At 48.4% G+C, this 17,238-nt stretch overlaps 1 protein-coding gene across 7 annotated transcripts in view; it reads left to right on the forward strand.

Moving 5' to 3' along the window:
• CTCFL (CCCTC-binding factor like) overlaps window positions 1-17,238 on the forward strand; it is a 98,178-nt gene that overhangs the window by 48,044 nt on the left and 32,896 nt on the right. For all 7 annotated transcript variants that reach the window (XM_033915083.1, XM_033915081.1, XM_033915085.1 and 4 more), the window contains exon 8: window positions 15,414-15,574. In XM_033915083.1, the coding sequence (XP_033770974.1) occupies window positions 15,414-15,574 (161 nt within the window). The remainder of the gene's footprint in view (window positions 1-15,413; window positions 15,575-17,238) is intronic.

Consider the following 17,238-nt stretch of genomic DNA (forward strand, 5'->3'; position numbering starts at 1 on the left):
GCATGAGGGGGGTGGGATAAAGTCTGGAAGATAGTGATGGGGACATAGGAAGGAGGCACTGGGGGCTCTAAGGACATAGAAAGGGGCACTAAGCAGGACAGAGGCACTGGGGGCACTAAGGACATGGGAAAGAGGCACTGGGGGCACTAAGGACATGGGAAGGAGTCACTGGGGGTACTAAGGACATAGGGAGAGACAGAAAAAATGACAGACAGGCAGCATCCAAGGAGAGAGAGAGACAAAGAAAAAACAAAACCAGACAGACAGCCATCTACTCTAGCACCCGTTAATGTAATGGGCTTAAACGCTAGTAAAACCATATATAGCTTAACGAAGGGTCCCACTATTTCCATGGCTAATATACTAATCACCTAATGTCCCAATTTCTTCAAATCTAGAAATGATCTTAATTGCTCCAGCAGATATTAAATATCTTGGGTTAAAATATGTATTCTAAGGCATTTACAAGGATATGCCAATAAGAATGTAGCACCCAATGATAACATTTCAGTTCTCATTGCATCTGGAAGTGTTTAATACAGTGTCCAGTAAACATTTTTACGCCGCAGCACATTAAACTCGGTGCTGCAGCTGGAGGGCATCTAGAAGTGCACAGATGTCAGTGCAATGACATCACGTGCATGTGTGATGTCATGACATTGACAGATCATGCAGCCTCCAGCTGCTTCACTGAATGTGTTTCTACGCCAATAGGGGTTACTGACGGAAGAGAGGTCTGGGTGCTGGCTGACAGCCTACAAGACATGCTTCTTGCCACGAGAGACACGTTCTGTAAGCAGCTGGCGCTGGTGCCTCTCCTCACTGGCGACTCATGGCACAGTTTGCGATACTGGTTTAATGTATAGTGGCTTCTAAATAAATTATGTAAAAAAAAAAATTTAAGAAGCAAAGAAAGAGATTTATGAGATTCCGAGGTTATATTTGGTGCAACTTTAAAATATTCAGTAGATGGACAGGGTCTTTGGAAAGACTCCAGACTTGTCTTCCTAGGAAGGGCTGCAGAGCCACCTTGTGGCTTAAATTCTGCTATAGCAGCTAGTGGATTTCAGTGTAACCTTATTAATAATGTTTTTTAATCCCATTTTATTAAATTTGTTTTGCAAGCTTTAAGCAACATGTCAGCATCAGTAATCAAATCTATTGCCAGGGTTCTAGCACCCAGACATGTGGATTTACTAAATTGCGTTCTGCAACCATTTGAAAAATAAAAATTTGTTTTATATTTAAACAATTGTTCTGAAAGGGTTTTGCAAAGCCTTTGTAGTGCTCCACGTCGTTTGAAAGAATCAGGATATAGCTCTTGAAAATAACAGTGTTTGGTGAAAACCTTCACAGCCCTATTTCCAGTGTAATAGGTGAGACATTCTAGATAGATGGGTAGTGCCCCCATGGTAGCATGTCATCTGCAGAAGGAATCCACTCTGGATTTTTTTCATTGCGCCTCTGGGTGTATTTCACTGGGCTCCTTAGCTCCACCTAGAGTTTTTCCCTTCTGCACGCGTGCCAGCAGGAATGTGTGTGTTCCTGCTCTCCACAATTTGTTTTTATTCAGTGTGTTTTTCGGCCCTTTTTTGGGATTTCTGCTGCTCGGAGTATTTATTCAGCTTTGCCTGCATTAAGAATACACAGACTTCGGTCTGCAGCAGACAGGCCAATCCCTGGTGGTATCTGTCAGCCAGCTTGCATTTGCTTCACAGGGGCTTGGGGCTCTCTCCTTTTGTTGAATGAAGGTTTGAGTGCAGGCTGTTTGGCATCCGTAGGAGACTTGGCGGTGTCTTGCAGGTTGTCGGCTGTGTCTTCTCACCTCTGCCTGTCCTGAGTGTGTCAGTGGGTTTGCAGGGGTGGATGTGCAGTCAGGCATCGGGTCTGACTGGCAGCCCGAATATCAGTGTTACAGAGTCATTCCCAGCATGAGGCATTGATTTTCTGATTCCAGCTACTGTAAGAGAGCTGAGGCAGGTTGCAGCATATTCTCAGTACAGGTCACAGTGAGTAAAGACTGTCACTGCCTGTGAAGTAAATTGGGGGAGGTTTGAAATTAAAAGTTTTGAAGTTTTTGGATGTCCCCCCTGGGTTTCCCCACCTGTAAAATCTTAAAATCGCCATTTTTGTAGTTTGTTTAATGTTTTAAAATATTGTTTTTTTTTGGTGTGAGTTTCTTAGCAGTGGCCATCTTGGATTTTTAGCGATCTTTTTTCTAGGCTCCCTGCTTCTCCAAAACTGCAGTTCTTGCCTCAAAATGTGTTAGGATGGTGTCCTTGAACTCTCCTAATGTGAATTCTTGTCAGGATTGTGCAAATTTAGCGCCTCAAGAGCGTCCTTGAGCCATGTGTTTGGCGCGGCTGAGAGAATCAGCAGCATTCAGCTTAGCCTCTCCCATTCTGAAACAGGTGACCAAGTGCTCGGCTTGCCTAGTGGGGCAGCCTTCTTTATTTTCGGGGCTTGGCATGGCTGCTAGTTTCATGCGCCTGGCTGTGGAGCCTCCGCAACCTAAGAAACACAAAGTTAAGTCATCAAAGGGTCCCATTACGCCTCAGAAGCATCTCTCATTGGTGGCGCTTCTGTGGACACATCCTCATCTCAGTCAGCCACTGTTGTTGCACTGCCTGATCCTGATGATGATGACAAGCTTGCTGACCCCTTATTTACAGGTGCAGTAATTCCCAGGATAGGAGTTCAGGGACTATGTGCTAGATCTGCAGATCCCTCTGTGGGTTTGGAATCTGGAGATGATCCCACGGTTCTGCGTTTATTTAAGTCTGCGAATTTGCCAGATCTTATTTTGGAGACTTTGCATTTAGTCACTCGGCTGGCTCCGTCCAACTTCTTCTTCCTGGCTCTGAGGTGTGCGCTCGCAGTCTGCTACCTTCCACTGCACCCTGATATGAGCATTCTTATCTTGGAGCAGTATGACTCTCTGGAAGATGCTCCTTAGCGGACTAGGTCCTCTAGGTTTATGTGGATTACCTTATTTTTATGTGGATGATTTTATTGTACCTTTGACTTTCTTAATAAAGTCCATTTGAGGAACATCGTCACTCCACAGTGTCTTTTTGGTTTCTCCTGGATTTTCTTCTCTGTGGACACTTGGGGGTCAATTCTCTTTGGTTTTGGCTGACACTTTGTATGACCTTATTCAGGTGTTGGCATACTCCATTTCTGCCCGCAGGATTCTCTGGATCAGACAATGGGCTGGATATTCTACTTCCAAGGCTACTTTGGCTAGACTTCCCTTTAAGGGGCAGTTACTGTTTGGCAATGGCCTGGACAACCTCATGAATTGTGTGGTGGACCGTCGCCCTAAAACTCTGCATGATAGCAAACCTAAGACCTCTAGAGGTTCCGGTCGCTCTAATTTTCATATGCAAGTGCCACGTCGCAGAGATTTTCCCAGAGCTGGCAGTCCCAGCCTTCTGTCTCCCATTCTGCACCCTCTACCATAAAAGCGCAATGATGCCAGGCCGAGGGATGCCCTTTATAGAGAGGGGGCAGACTTTCAGCATTCCTGGCTGCCTGGGTTTGCATTTCGTCCGACCAGCAGGTCTTGGAAATTATTTAGTCAGAATTAATCAGAAGCTGGAATTTGCCCGGCCTCTAACAGACTGGTTTGTGGTCTTTCCTGTGGGTTGGCTGGACAAAGCGCTCGAGGTTCAAGCCACTGTTCAACACTTGCTGGATATTCAAATGGATAGAAAGTCAGTGCCGCACAAACTCTCGAGCTCAGACAGATACTCATATACTTTATCATGCCAAAGAAAGGCTTCAAAGATCGGAGGTCTATTCTTGATCTTCAGCACATGAATGCGGCTCTCAAGATTCCACGCTTTTGAATGGAGACATTGTGATCGGTCATTTGCAGCGGTGGCATCAGGAGCGTTCCTTGCCTCTCTGGATCTCACGGAAGCCTACTTGCACATTCCGATATTTCTAGCCCACTGCAAATTAGTGTGGTTTCATGTTCTGGAACAGCATTACCAGTTCTCGGCTCTGCCCTTTGGCTGTCAATGGCTCCCTGTACCTTCACCAAGGTGATAGTGGTCGTAGCAACTTACCTTCGAAAGATGGGTTTGCAGGTACACCCTTTAATGACTGGCTGATCAGGGCTTCCTCATTGGCCAAGGGTCGGCACACGATGGATCAGGTGATCCAGATGCTGGAGGACTTGGGCTTGATCGTGAACTACAGGAAAAGCAATCTGACGCTCATGCAGTTAATGGAATATCTGGGAGTTCTCTTCGAGATGGCTGCGGGCTATGTCTGCGGGCCATGTCTTATCTTCCAGAGACACGCAGACAGAAATTGTATGCCCAGATTTCTCCCCTTCTGGAGCTGCTAGCTCCTTTGGTGGGTTCCATGGCTGCTGTGTTGGATGTGGTTCCTTGGATACAGGCACACATAAGTCCTCTCCAGCATGCTTTACTCTCTCACTGGTCTCCGCACAGGGATGCTTTGCAGACTTGTCTTCTCTGGACTCTGGGCGTTCTGCTGCAGATTAGTGCTGCCCGATTTAGGGGTAAATTTTTAAAATTTGATTCAGCCTATTGAATCGATTTTTATTTTATTTTTTTTAATTCGATTCACTTTTCCTGCCCAATTGGGTGTTTTGTTTTGTTTTTTCAAACATCCTGGCGGGTTTATTTTGTAGCTTTTTCACCCACCCTTTTCCCTCTCCAACTCCATGCTGGCGCTATGGTGTAAACAAAATAAAACAAAAAAGACTTTTCCTCTCTCTGTGAGGTCCTAGCTCACGCTCGCTGACTAACATCAGCTCTGGCAGGATGCACATTTCAAATCTGACATTTTGTAATCACAAAATAGAAAATAAATTTTTTTTTCTACCTTTTGTTGTCTGGTCATCTTATTATTGAAATCATGTTGGCCCAGGCTCGGGTTGTTAACTTGCTCACCAGGGTCTCCTGCCCATTTGACATTTTCTTCTTTATCCATGCTCACCATTCATCTTTCGTCTCTGTACCTTCCCTCCCACTTCCATATCCAACATTTAAGTTTCTTTCCTACTGTCTACCATCTTTCTCTCTCTCTCACTGCCTTGTGCCTTGGGTCAAACCTCTCTATTCTCTTCCATGCACCATCTTTCCCTGCCCTCCACCCTATGTCCAACGTTTCTTTGTCTTATCTGTGCATGTCTCCCTCTACCATATGCAATATATCTCCTCATCCCTTTCTACCTCTTTGTTTACTCCTGCCTGTATTCTATGCAAAAAAAATTTTAAATTCTGTGCACAAAATTAGCAAATTCTCTGTTTATTTGTCAAAACTTTAAACAATATTTTTGCTAATTATTATCAGTATTCCAGTTAAACAGTTAAAATGTTTTTCTTCTATCTTTGTTGTCTGGATATTTTATTTTTCCATCATGTTGGTTCCAGTTTCTTTTTTTTCTGCTTTCCTGTCATCTGCTAATTCTCTTTAAAGTGGCTGCTATCCATTTGTCTTTTCTACTACACCTACCTCAGACATATTGATCATTCCTTTTTAACTCTTTTGTGCCTCTTTCTTACCCTTCTCCTCTTTTCCACTTTTTAGCTACCTATCAAATTCCCATCTTCTCTCCTATTCCCCATCTCATTCCTTCCTCAGCCCTCTATTACCTTTCATCTTCAATGTACCTCCATTACCATATTTCTGTAATATCTATCCTCTTATCTGTTTCCTTGCCACTGTAGGTAGATTTATGGGTATACTAATTAGCACAACCTAAACAAATCATGTGTATCTTAGGTGCTAGGGGAACCATAAACACCTTATCCCAGGGTTCTATACTCTTTGCCAACTTATACAAAAATAGAGACCAGGGCTTTATGAAAAAGTTTTATTATAGATATAAAAATGTAATTCATAAGCCAGCAGTAAATAATAACTAATTATTGTTCACACAATATCCGAATACATACATGAAACTCAGTACATATTATCACACAATACTTGCTAAATAAATGAGTAAATAGAATTACTTCTTACATACTAAATAATTCCTTATAATAATAATTCCTAATTAGCAGCAATCTATTAGAGTTTATCACCCAGAGTAATTAAAAACTCCTTTCCTGTAACCAATCAGATCTACCTAGCCCAGCTGATAAGGAAAATATGATTCCTAGCTCACCATTCTGCAGGTCAAGCTCCAGGGAGATAGAATCAGTCCTTTCTTGGCATGGCACGATGTAGAATTTCTCCTGGTCAGCAAGGGTTCGTTATTTACTGAAGTGATCTGTAAATGTCTGTCAGCAACAGTTCCTTAAGTGATATGAACACCAGGTCTGGATAAAAGTCCTGTTCCTTCACTCCCAGGAAGAGAGCTAATCACCAGAGGTAACTTCTCAGGTCTTAATTATTATAGAAGGTGTGCAGAGAAACCTATGTTAAGATGCAAGCTCCCTTACACCTCAGCACAGACTAATAATTAATTAGGCACCTTCTCCTTAGCTCTCATCAGATGACCTCTCAGAACCAATCCAGAAACAGAACTTGGATGAATAGCCTTACTGTGTAGTCTCATACAGGCCTTGGGAAGAGGCGCCTTTTTTGATAAGAACAGCATGGAAGTTGATGACTCCCACAGCTTCACACGGGCTGAGCATGTAGGCATAGTCAGATGTCCTTGACTAGAGAAACACACAGTTCTGTTGAACATACCCAGAATGCATCTGGCAGGCAGCAAAGATGATTTCTTCTTTTTCTCTTCTTGCGTGGTTCATGCTGGAAAGATAGTTGAGGCTTTATGATGTCAGTGAGAGGGCTAACCTACAGGTGTGTGAGGAAGGAACCACCCCTACACCACCCTCTCTTCCCCCTCAAGGTTCTAGCATTCTCAGCATCTTCCTTCCTTCCTGTCTCTTCCCTGCTGCACTCTCCCCCATGGTCCAGCATTTCTCTCACTCTCTTCCCTCACCCCCATTTCCAGGCATCTCCATCACTCCATTCTGCTCCTGGATCCAACATCTCCTTCTACTTCCTGTGTATCTCTCTCTCCCTCTCATCTACCCCCATGTCCAACACCTCTCTCTCACTCCCTTCCTTATGCCCTATATCAAATCTCTCTATCCTACTCCATGCACCATCTCTCTCTTCCTCCCTTCCATTATGTGCAATTTCATCCTCTCTCCTCACTATGCATGTCTCCCTCTCTATCCCCTGTGCCACCATCTTTCCTTCCTCTCACCCTCCCCTCCTCTTGTGCCACCAACTTTCCTTACTCTTACCTCTTCCCTCTCCTTGTGCACCAGCTTTTCTTCCTCTCCTCCCCTGTACTCCAAGGTTTGCTTCTTTGGGTCACGGTATCAGCAGTGATTCTCACATGCTGCCTGCCGCTAACCCGGAAGTCTCCCCTCTGCCATGGAGAGACTTCCGGGTCAGTGGCAAGCGGCGTGTGGGAATTGCTGCTGAAACTGTGACATGATAAGATTCGATGCTGACACAGTTGGCACGGCGAGATTCTGCATGGGAAAAGGGAATTCCATTTCTCCCTCTCATCCCCCTGCGCAGTAGTTTTCCATCTCTCCCTCCCATCCCCTATGCAGCACTTCCCGATCAACCCTCTCCCATGAGACCAACTTTGGACCTCCTAAATTAGCAGTGAACAGGCTGCTTGCGGCCTGCCCGCCAGGGCTTCCCTCTGAGTCTGCCGCATCATCAGTGATGCAGCAGAGGGAAGGCCCACACAATTGGTGCTTACAGTGTTTGGGACCGGAGCATCGGGCGGACTCGTGCACCCGCTGTGCCACTCTTAAAAAACGCACTTTGAAGAATCGCCAAATCCAGCAAAGTCTGCTGTTCGGCACCGGCCCGACTATGGACTCGACTTCTTCAACTGCGGCACCATCGAAGTCGGCACCGACCACCTCGACACCGCCTGACATTACATCGGCGCCACCGGCGCCAGGTAAGCCGGCTAAGAAGCCTTCCACCCTTGAGCGCCCTCCCACCTCGGTGGCGACACCGGCTCTTTCGGCTCCACGCCGAACTAAAAAGCGCTCCGCTCCGATATCGGTGAGTGCCTCGTCATCGGCCGCCTCATCGCCGGAGCGTAGAGCGGCACCCATGGAACCAAAGCAGAAAAAAGTGGTTCCGGTGCCAACCCTGGATGACCGCATTGCGGCCATCCTCCAGGATAAGTTGCAGGAACAACTCCAAAAGCAACTTAAACAGCTCTTGCCCTCTATCCTGGCACCGCTGCTTTCGGTACCAGACCGGCCCGAGCCCCACACCGTCCAACCGGTATCCACGCCATCGGTACCTATGGACCCCTCCATGCCCATTCTCTCGGCACCGCATATCCATGCCCATGCCGAGGCCGTAGCTCTGACGACATCCGATCCTCCTCGGGACCGAGCGGAACACCGGTCTTCCCGCGAACCTGACCGGCACCGTTCTTCCCGGGACCGGGACAGACACAGGTCTTCATCCCCCGGTGCCGTCTCGGTACGCTCAGGCAAGTCTCGGTCTAAAGCTCATCATACCGAACCTTCCACTCCAGTCTCTCGGCACGCACACACCGATGTCAGAGACCCGGACCTCTGGGAGGAATCTCCCCTCGGTACCGAGGAGGATGCATCATCGTCGGACGAAGAGCCCTCGGCCCCCGATACCACATCTAAACCTGAGCAATCTTCTTTTTCAAAATTCCTCAGGGAGTTATCGGGGGCCTTATCTTTGCCTCTGGAATCTGATTCCAAGAAGTCACAAGCTTTCCTTGAGGCATTAGATTTCGATCAACCTCCTAAGGAGTTCCTGAAGTTACCCGTGCATGACATCCTACGGGAAACTTTTTATAAAAATTGGGAAAATCCATTAACTGTCCCTGGGGCACCCCGTAAACTGGATAGCCTTTACAGGGTTATCCCAATCCCGGGATTTGATAAACCCCAGCTGCCCCATGAATCTCTCCTGGTTGAGTCCACTTTAAAAAAGACTCAAGGCTCCAGTGTATATGCCTCTACCCCTCCTGGCAGGGAGGGCAAAACTATGGACAAGTTTGGCAAGCGGCTCTACCAGAATGCCATGCTTGCCAACAGGGCAAACAATTACTCTTTCCACTTTTCATTCTACCTGAAACATCTGGTAATGCAACTCTCCGCCATGCAAAAGTACATGCCGGAGCACAAGGTTCCACTATTCCAGCAGCACATCTCCAGCCTGCTCCAACTTAGAAAATTCATGGTGCGCTCCATCTATGACTCCTTTGAGCTCACCTCTCGTGCATCTGCCATCGCTGTGGCCATGCGCCGCCTGGCCTGGCTCAGGGTCTCTGATCTGGATGTCAACCATCAGGACCGACTAGCCAACGCCCCATGTATGGGAGACGAATTGTTCGGAGAGTCTCTGGATACCACCACACAAAAACTCTCCGCCCATGAGACCCGATGGGATACTCTCATTAAACCAAAAAAGAAGGCCCCTCCTGCTCGGCCTTACAAACCACAGTCTTCATACCAGCGCAGGTTCTCCGCTAGGCCGCTTAACCCGCCTTCACAGCAACCTAGGCGGGCTCGCCAACAACACCACAACCAGGCTCGTGCACAGTCTAATCAACCTGCCAAGCCTCTTCCTCCTGCCAAACCTTCTCAGCCCTTTTGACTCCTCTCTCCAGGGCTTAGCCAGTCTTCCACCCTCATTGCCTCTCCCTCAACCAATCGGAGGCAGGCTCCACATTTTTCTCAGCCGTTGGGAGGTCATCACATCGGACCAGTGGGTCCTCAACATCATCCGCCACGGCTACTCTCTCAACTTCCAGACTCTTCCACCAGACAATCCTCCCGTAGAGTCTGCTTCTCTTTCAACTCAAACCCCCCTCCTCCTGAGGGAGGTCCAATCCCTCCTTCTCCTCAATGCCATCGAAGAAGTACCTCTGGAACAAAGGGGCCGGGGATTCTACTCCCGTTACTTTCTGGTTCCAAAAAAGACAGGAGACCTACGTCCCATTCTCGATCTCAGGGACCTCAACAAATGTCTTGTCAAGGAGAAGTTCAGAATGCTCTCCCTTGCCACGCTTTACCCTCATCTCTCTCAGAACGACTGGCTATGTTCCCTGGACCTCAAAGAGGCCTACACTCACATACCAATCAATCCAGCTTCACGTCGCTACCTAAGATTCCAGGTGCACCATCGCCATTATCAGTACAAAGTGCTACCGTTTGGCCTCGCTTCATCACCCAGGGTGTTCACCAAATGCCTCATTGTGGCGGCGGCCTTCCTCAGGTCTCACACCCTCCAGGTGTTTCCCTACTTGGACGATTGGTTGGTGAAAGCACCTACGTCTCCGCTTGTGCTACAGGCCACTCATCATACCATCTCTCTCCTCCACCTCCTGGGGTTCGAGATCAACTACCCCAAGTCGCATCTGCTTCCCACGCAGCGCCTTCAGTTCATTGGAGCAGTTCTCGACACCACACTGATGAGGGCGTTTCTCCCCTCCGACCGTCAGCGGAACCTGCTCCGCCTGTGTCGTCAGGTGCTCCTTCATCACTCCATCTCTGCCAGACAGATGATGGTCCTCCTGGGCCACATGGCCTCGACGGTGCATGTGCTTCCCCTGGCACGACTCCACCTCAGGACACCTCAATGGACTCTGGCCAACCAATGGTCGCAGACCTCGAATCTTCTTTCTCATCCCATCTCTGTGACATCGTCTCTTCAGCAATCTCTACAATGGTGGTTGAACTCCTCAAATCTTTCCAGGGGCCTTCTTTTTCATCTGCCCCCGCATTCCATGACCATCACCACGGATGCCTCCCCTTATGCATGGGGAGCTCACCTGGGAGACCTACGCACCCAAGGTCTTTGGACCCCGCAGGAGCGTCTTCATCACATCAATTTCCTGGAACTACGAGCCATGTTCTATGCTCTCAAGGCCTTCCAGCACCTTCTTTGCCCTCAGGTTCTGCTCCTGTGCACGGACAACCAAGTTGCCATGTACTACATCAACAAACAGGGCGGCACCGGATCTCGCCTCCTTTGTCAGGAGGCTCTTCGCATTTGGACCTGGGCCACGGCCCGCAGTCTCTTCCTCAAGGCTGTCTACATCCAGGGCGAACAGAACTCCCTGGCCGACAATCTCAGCCGCATCCTTCAACCTCACGAGTGGACTTTGGACCCTCCCACGCTCCACTCCATCTTTGCTCGCTGGGGCACTCCGCAGGTGGACCTATTCGCAGCTCCTCACAACCATCAGCTGCCCCAGTTCTGCTCCAGACTCTTCTCTCCTCATCGTCTGGCCCCGGATGCATTCCTTCTCGACTGGACGGATCGGTTCCTCTATGCCTTTCCTCCTCTACCTCTGATGTTGCGGACTTTATCCAAACTCCGCAGGGACGGAGCCACCATGATCCTCATAGCTCCCCGGTGGCCTCGTCAACACTGGTTCTCCCTCCTGCTTCAGCTCAGCTCCAGGGATCCCATTCCTCTGCCTGTGTTTCCTACTCTACTTACACAGCAACATCAGTCTCTACTACATCCCAATCTGTCTTCGCTCCACCTGACAGCTTGGTTTCTCTCGGGCTGACCTCTTCAGGAAATCTGTCTCAGCCTGTCCGTCTCATTTTGGACGCCTCCAGGAAACCGGCAACCCTTCAATGTTACCATCAGAAGTGGACCAGGTTCTCCTCTTGGTGCCTCCGTCATCATCACAATCCCACCTCTTTAGCGGTGGAAACTGTTCTGGACTACTTGCTCTCCCTGTCCAATGCAGGCCTCAAGTCTACCTCTATCAGAGTCCATCTCAGTGCCATCACGGCTTTTCATGAACCTGTCTTAGGAAAACCTCTCACGGCTCACCCTCTGGTTTCCCGATTCATGAGGGGCCTCTTCAACATCAAACCACCTCTGAAGCCTCCTCCGGTCGTCTGGGACCTGAATGTGGTTTTATCTGCCCTCATGAAACCTCCCTTTGAGCCGCTTGCCACAACTTCGCTCAAATTTCTGACATGGAAGGTTCTTTTCCTCATTGCCATCACCTCTGCCAGGAGGGTTAGTGAGCTTCATGCACTGGTTGCCGATCCACCGTTCACTATTTTTCACCATGACAAGGTGGTTCTACGCACCCATCCAAAGTTCCTCCCTAAGGTGGTCTCAGCTTTTCACCTCAACCAGTCCATTGTGTTGCCTGTTTTCTTCCCGAAACCTCATTCACATCCCGGAGAACAGGCATTGCACAGTCTTGACTGCAAGCGTGCCCTGGCTTACTATCTTGATCGTACAAGGGCTCACCGCTTGTCCCCTCAGCTCTTCCTGACCTTCGACCCAAATCGTTTGGGTCGACCGGTCTCTAAACGGACGCTATCCAACTGGCTTGCAGCTTGCATCGCGTTCTGTTACGCTCGGGCCGGTCTGTCACTAGACGGTGCTGTCACGGCCCACAGGGTAAGAGCTATGGCCGCTTCTGTTGCTTTCCTCCGTTCCACACCCATTGAGGAAATCTGCAAGGCGGCCACCTGGTCCTCAGTTCACACATTCACTACTCACTACTGTCTGGATGCTTTCTCCAGACGGGATGGGCACTTCGGCCAATCTGTACTTCAGAATTTATTTTCCTAATGGCCAACCATCCCTCCTCCCTCTTTGTTAGCTTGGAGGTCACCCATGCGTAAAGAATATGCTGCCTGCTTGTCCTGGGATAAAGCACAGTTACTTACCGTAACAGGTGTTATCCAGGGACAGCAGGCAGATATTCTTACGTCCCACCCTCCTCCCCGGGTTGGCTTCTTAGCTGGCTTATACTAACTGGGGACCACGCTCTCCTCCGTCGGGCGGGAAGGCACTCGCGCACGCGCGGTGCGGCCAACTAGAACTTTCTAGTAAAAAGGTCCGTACCGTGGGCTCCGTCGGTGACGTCACCCATGCGTAAAGAATATCTGCCTGCTGTCCCTGGATAACACCTGTTACGGTAAGTAACTGTGCTTTTCCATCTCTCCCTCCCATCCCCTATGCAGCACTTCCCGATCAACCCTCTCCCATGAGACCAACTTTGGACCTCCTAAATTAGCAGTGAACAGGCTGCTTGCGGCCTGCCCGCCAGGGCTTCCCTCTGAGTCTGCCGCATCATCAGTGATGCAGCAGAGGGAAGGCCCTGGCTGGCAGGCCAGTAACAGCCTGTTCATCGCTGCTGCTGCTGCTTTAGGAGGCTTTAATGGGACTTCTGTGACACCTGCCTGCTCTGCTCTGCATGTTCAGACTGTATAATTGGTTAAACAGGCCCTGCAGTTAGAACCTAGTTGACAGTCTCCTTTAAAATTTAGAGGAAACATTGGTAAAAAGCAAACCAGCTTTTGGTTTTGTCTCATCAAATGTATAAATCACTTCTCTGTGGGAGGAGAGCCCTGGCTAGGAATTCTTGGAAGGTGTGCAGGGGAGTGCCAACATCTTTGTACTTGAATTGTAACTCAGCTTGAGAAAGGTGTGAGCTAAATCCAAATCCTTTTGTCCCGCCAGCTGTGCTCCAACTGCTCTTTAACTTAAACAGGTGCCAGTCCTGACATGGGAGTCAACAGCCCAAGGGAGAAAATTCTCTACACTCTGAGATGGATCACAGCCTTTGCCAAGACTGTTTTGCAAGGCTCTTGTGTTCACAGCACATAGGGCTAGATTCACTAAGCCCACCGATCGTGTTTGCGATCGTGTACCGACCCGATTTTCCTCTGACACGATTCACTAACCTCTGTGCCGATCATCCTCCGATCCGATCTACACATGCAAATGAGGGAGAACAGCATGCAAACTAGGAAGGATGCGATTCCACAAAACAATTTCAGGAACAGCGACTGGGCTGGCTGATCCACAAACAAGCAACTGCTGAGGACCAGTCGCTTGTGCAAAAACCCTGCTCTCTGCCCCGATTCTGCTTCTCCTGCTCTCTGCCCCGATGCTTCTGCTCTTGCCCTGACTCCATAGTTTTAACCCATGGGTTAAAACCACGGGCTCGTGAAAATTTCCAGCTCTTCCTTCGCGGTGAGCATGTGCAGACCATCTACAGGCGGTCGGTGGGGGGCATGAGGACGTGTTGAGAATTCGCAGCCTCCCACGGATCGGGCAGGTTAGTGAATCTAGTCCATAGAGCTTCACTGCTTTCAGTTCCATATCTCATTGTATAATCAGCAAACAAGCAGTGAGAATGAGATTTCCATTGATTTTAGAAACACAGTAACTGGGTTACCAACAGCTTGAAGCTGGGAAAAACCACACCAGCTGTGTGTTTGGAGCAGTTGTATGCCAGATGTGCTGGTGGTGTTAGCACATGGAGAGAAGCGACCTGACTTCTGAATATTTAAAAAATCAGTACTGTGCAGCCATCCCCTCCGACTGCAGCCCAGAAACATCACTGCTCATTTCCGAGGTTCACTTCCTAGTTTTTTCTTCTTCTTGATCTGATGGGACTGTGGCCGCTTGTAGAGGTGGAACAGGTGCCTCTCTCTCTCTCTCAGGAAATAGGAAGATTTAGAACAAGGAGATCTTACAAGGACCCTTTTGTTTTTGGTTTAAACCAATTTTTTCCCAGACTCACCAGTTCAAGTACAAGAATACACAACCATAAGATGTGCACATCAGAGGTGGCTACGTATTTGTTTCAGGCATATTAAACCGCAAAATGGGTCATGGATTTGATATACTCTGGAATTCGTTGCGCAGTAGGGTTTTAAAAAGGTTTGGATAATTTCTTAAAAGAAAAGTCCATAAGCCATTATTAAGATGGATTTCGGAAAAACCACTGCTTATTTTTAAGATAAAGCAGCATGAACGCTGTTTTACTCTTTTGGGATCTTGCCAGGTACTTGTGATTTGTATTGGCCACTGTTGGAAATAGGATTCTAGGCTTGATGGACCTTTGATGTATTGCAGTATGACAACTCATATATTTCTATGTAACAAATGGTTTACATATTAAATACAGGTACTTTCTTTGTCCCTTGTGGATTTGCAATTTAGGTTTTTGTAGCTGGATTAGGATTAAGAGGCTTGCCCAGGGTCACAAGGAGCCACAGTGTGAATTGAAGTCAGTTTCCCATCTACTCTAGTCATTAAAGTAATAGAGGCATTGCCTAATCGTTAGTACGGTAGGCTAAGAACTGCAGCTCCTTGTAACTTTGAGACGTTGCTTAACTTTCTGTTGCCTCAGGCGAGTCCACCAGAGAGAAAAAACACTAACCATATCGGAATGTAATTCACCTTGGAAAAAAGGTATGAGTTTATAAATAATAAACCCGTAAAAACTAAGCCACCACCTACCTCCCTTTGTGATGGTGGTTGTAATAAGTTCTGATCAGTGCCTGAGGAAAATAAAATACACATGAATTAAGAATAAATAATATTCTTCACAGATGATCATCAAACTATCTGCCAGAGCTAATCTGTTCTTTTCTGGGGGATGGGGGATGTTTCAGGAGTACATTTACGAAAGCTGCACAGTTACGTAGATGCAGGGATGAAGTGCCGTTACTGCGACGCCATCTTTCATGAGCGCTATCCCCTCATCCAGCATCAGCGTGACCACCGGGACGAAAAGAAGTTCAGGTGTGACCATTGCAGCTACATCTGTAAACAGGTTGGTCTTTCCTTCCTTCTACTGTTTCCGGGAGAGGGCAGTGGAGGGGGGCGGTTTCTGACTGTACATGGGCGCCCCTAGGAATCATTACTATGTTAATGGGATTTTTTTTTTCTGTTTGTGTCATTCTATGCAATAATTCACGTGACCCTCCGTGTGGAAAGGTACAAAAAGTGGGGTAGCATCAGGAAATTACTTTTTCATGGAGAGGATGGTAGATGCCTGGAATGGAAGCAAAAATAGTGACAGTTCAAAAATGCTTGAGATAGATACAAAGGATCCTTAAATAGAAAGAGGATAATATAGACCAGGGGTAGGCAATTCTGGTCCTCGAGAGCCACAGGCAGGTCGGGATTTCAGGATATCCACAATAAATATGCATGAGATAAATATGCATCTCAAGGAGGCAGTGCATGCAAATCCATCTTGTATATATTCATTGTGGATATCATGAAAACCTGACTTGCCTTTGGCTCTCGAGGACCGGAATTGCCTACCCCTGGTATAGACATAAAACTCAACAAATCAACAACTATAACTTTGTTTATCCCAGGACAAGCAGGCAGCATATTCTTAACGCATGGGTGACGTCACCGACGGAGCCCCGGTACGGACCTTTTTAACTAGAAAGTTCTAGTTGGCCACACCGCGCATGCGCGAGTGCCTTCCCGCCCGACGGAGGAGAGCGTGGTCCCCAGTTTCTTCGTTTCCGCGGAGCAAAGAAGACGCATGTGCTTTCAACGGCTGTTGAAAAGCTAGTTTCTGCCTTCCCGCTCGCGTAATTTTTCGTTTTTCTTCTAATTTTTCCTTTTAGATTCCCTATTTTTACTTACAAAAAAAAAAAAAAAACTCGTCCAGTTTTCTTTATTTTTTCAGGCCGGCCCCGGCGGGGCCTGTTGCCACCATACAGGCCTCCGGATTCGATTTTGCGGAGGCCGTGTTTCCCTTCATGCCCCCTCAACCGGGCTTTAAGAAGTGCCAGCGGTGTGCATGCCCGATCTCTGTCACCGACCCGCACAATTGGTGCCTGCAGTGCCTGGGTCCAGAGCATCGGGCTGACTCTTGCACCCGCTGTGCTACGCTTAAAAAGCGCACATTAAAAAACAGGCAGATCCAGCAAAATCTTTTATTCGGTACCGGATCTGCCATGGAACCTGCTGCGATGTCGACGGCACCACAAAAGTCGGCACCCACGACGTCGACACCACCTGACCCTTCTTCGGGGTCGTTGGGCCCAGGTAAGCCGGCTAAGAAGCCTTCCACTTCCCTTGAGCGCCCTCCTGCCACGGTTGCGACACCGGCCCTCCCGGCACCGCACTGACCCTGCAAACGCTCCGCTCCGATATCGGTGAGTGCCTCATCATCGGCCTCCTCATCGCCGGAGCGTAGAGCGGCACCTATGGTACCGAAGAAGAAAAAAGCGGTACCGGTGCCCCCCCTGGATGACCGCATCGCGGCCATACTCCAAAACCAATTACAGGAGCAGCTCCAGCAACAACTCCAACAACTGTTGCCGGCGTTGCTGGCACCGCACCTTCCGGTACGGGACCGGTCCGAGCCTCGCACTGTCCCATCGGTGTCGACCCCCCCTCGGTACCGATTAATACCTCCATGCCGGTGCTCTTGGCTGAAACACCTACAGTGCATACCCGTACTGCTGCCGA

This window comes from Geotrypetes seraphini, chromosome 11, assembly GCF_902459505.1.
Source record: "Geotrypetes seraphini chromosome 11, aGeoSer1.1, whole genome shotgun sequence".
Classification (NCBI taxonomy): Eukaryota; Metazoa; Chordata; class Amphibia; order Gymnophiona; family Dermophiidae; genus Geotrypetes; species Geotrypetes seraphini.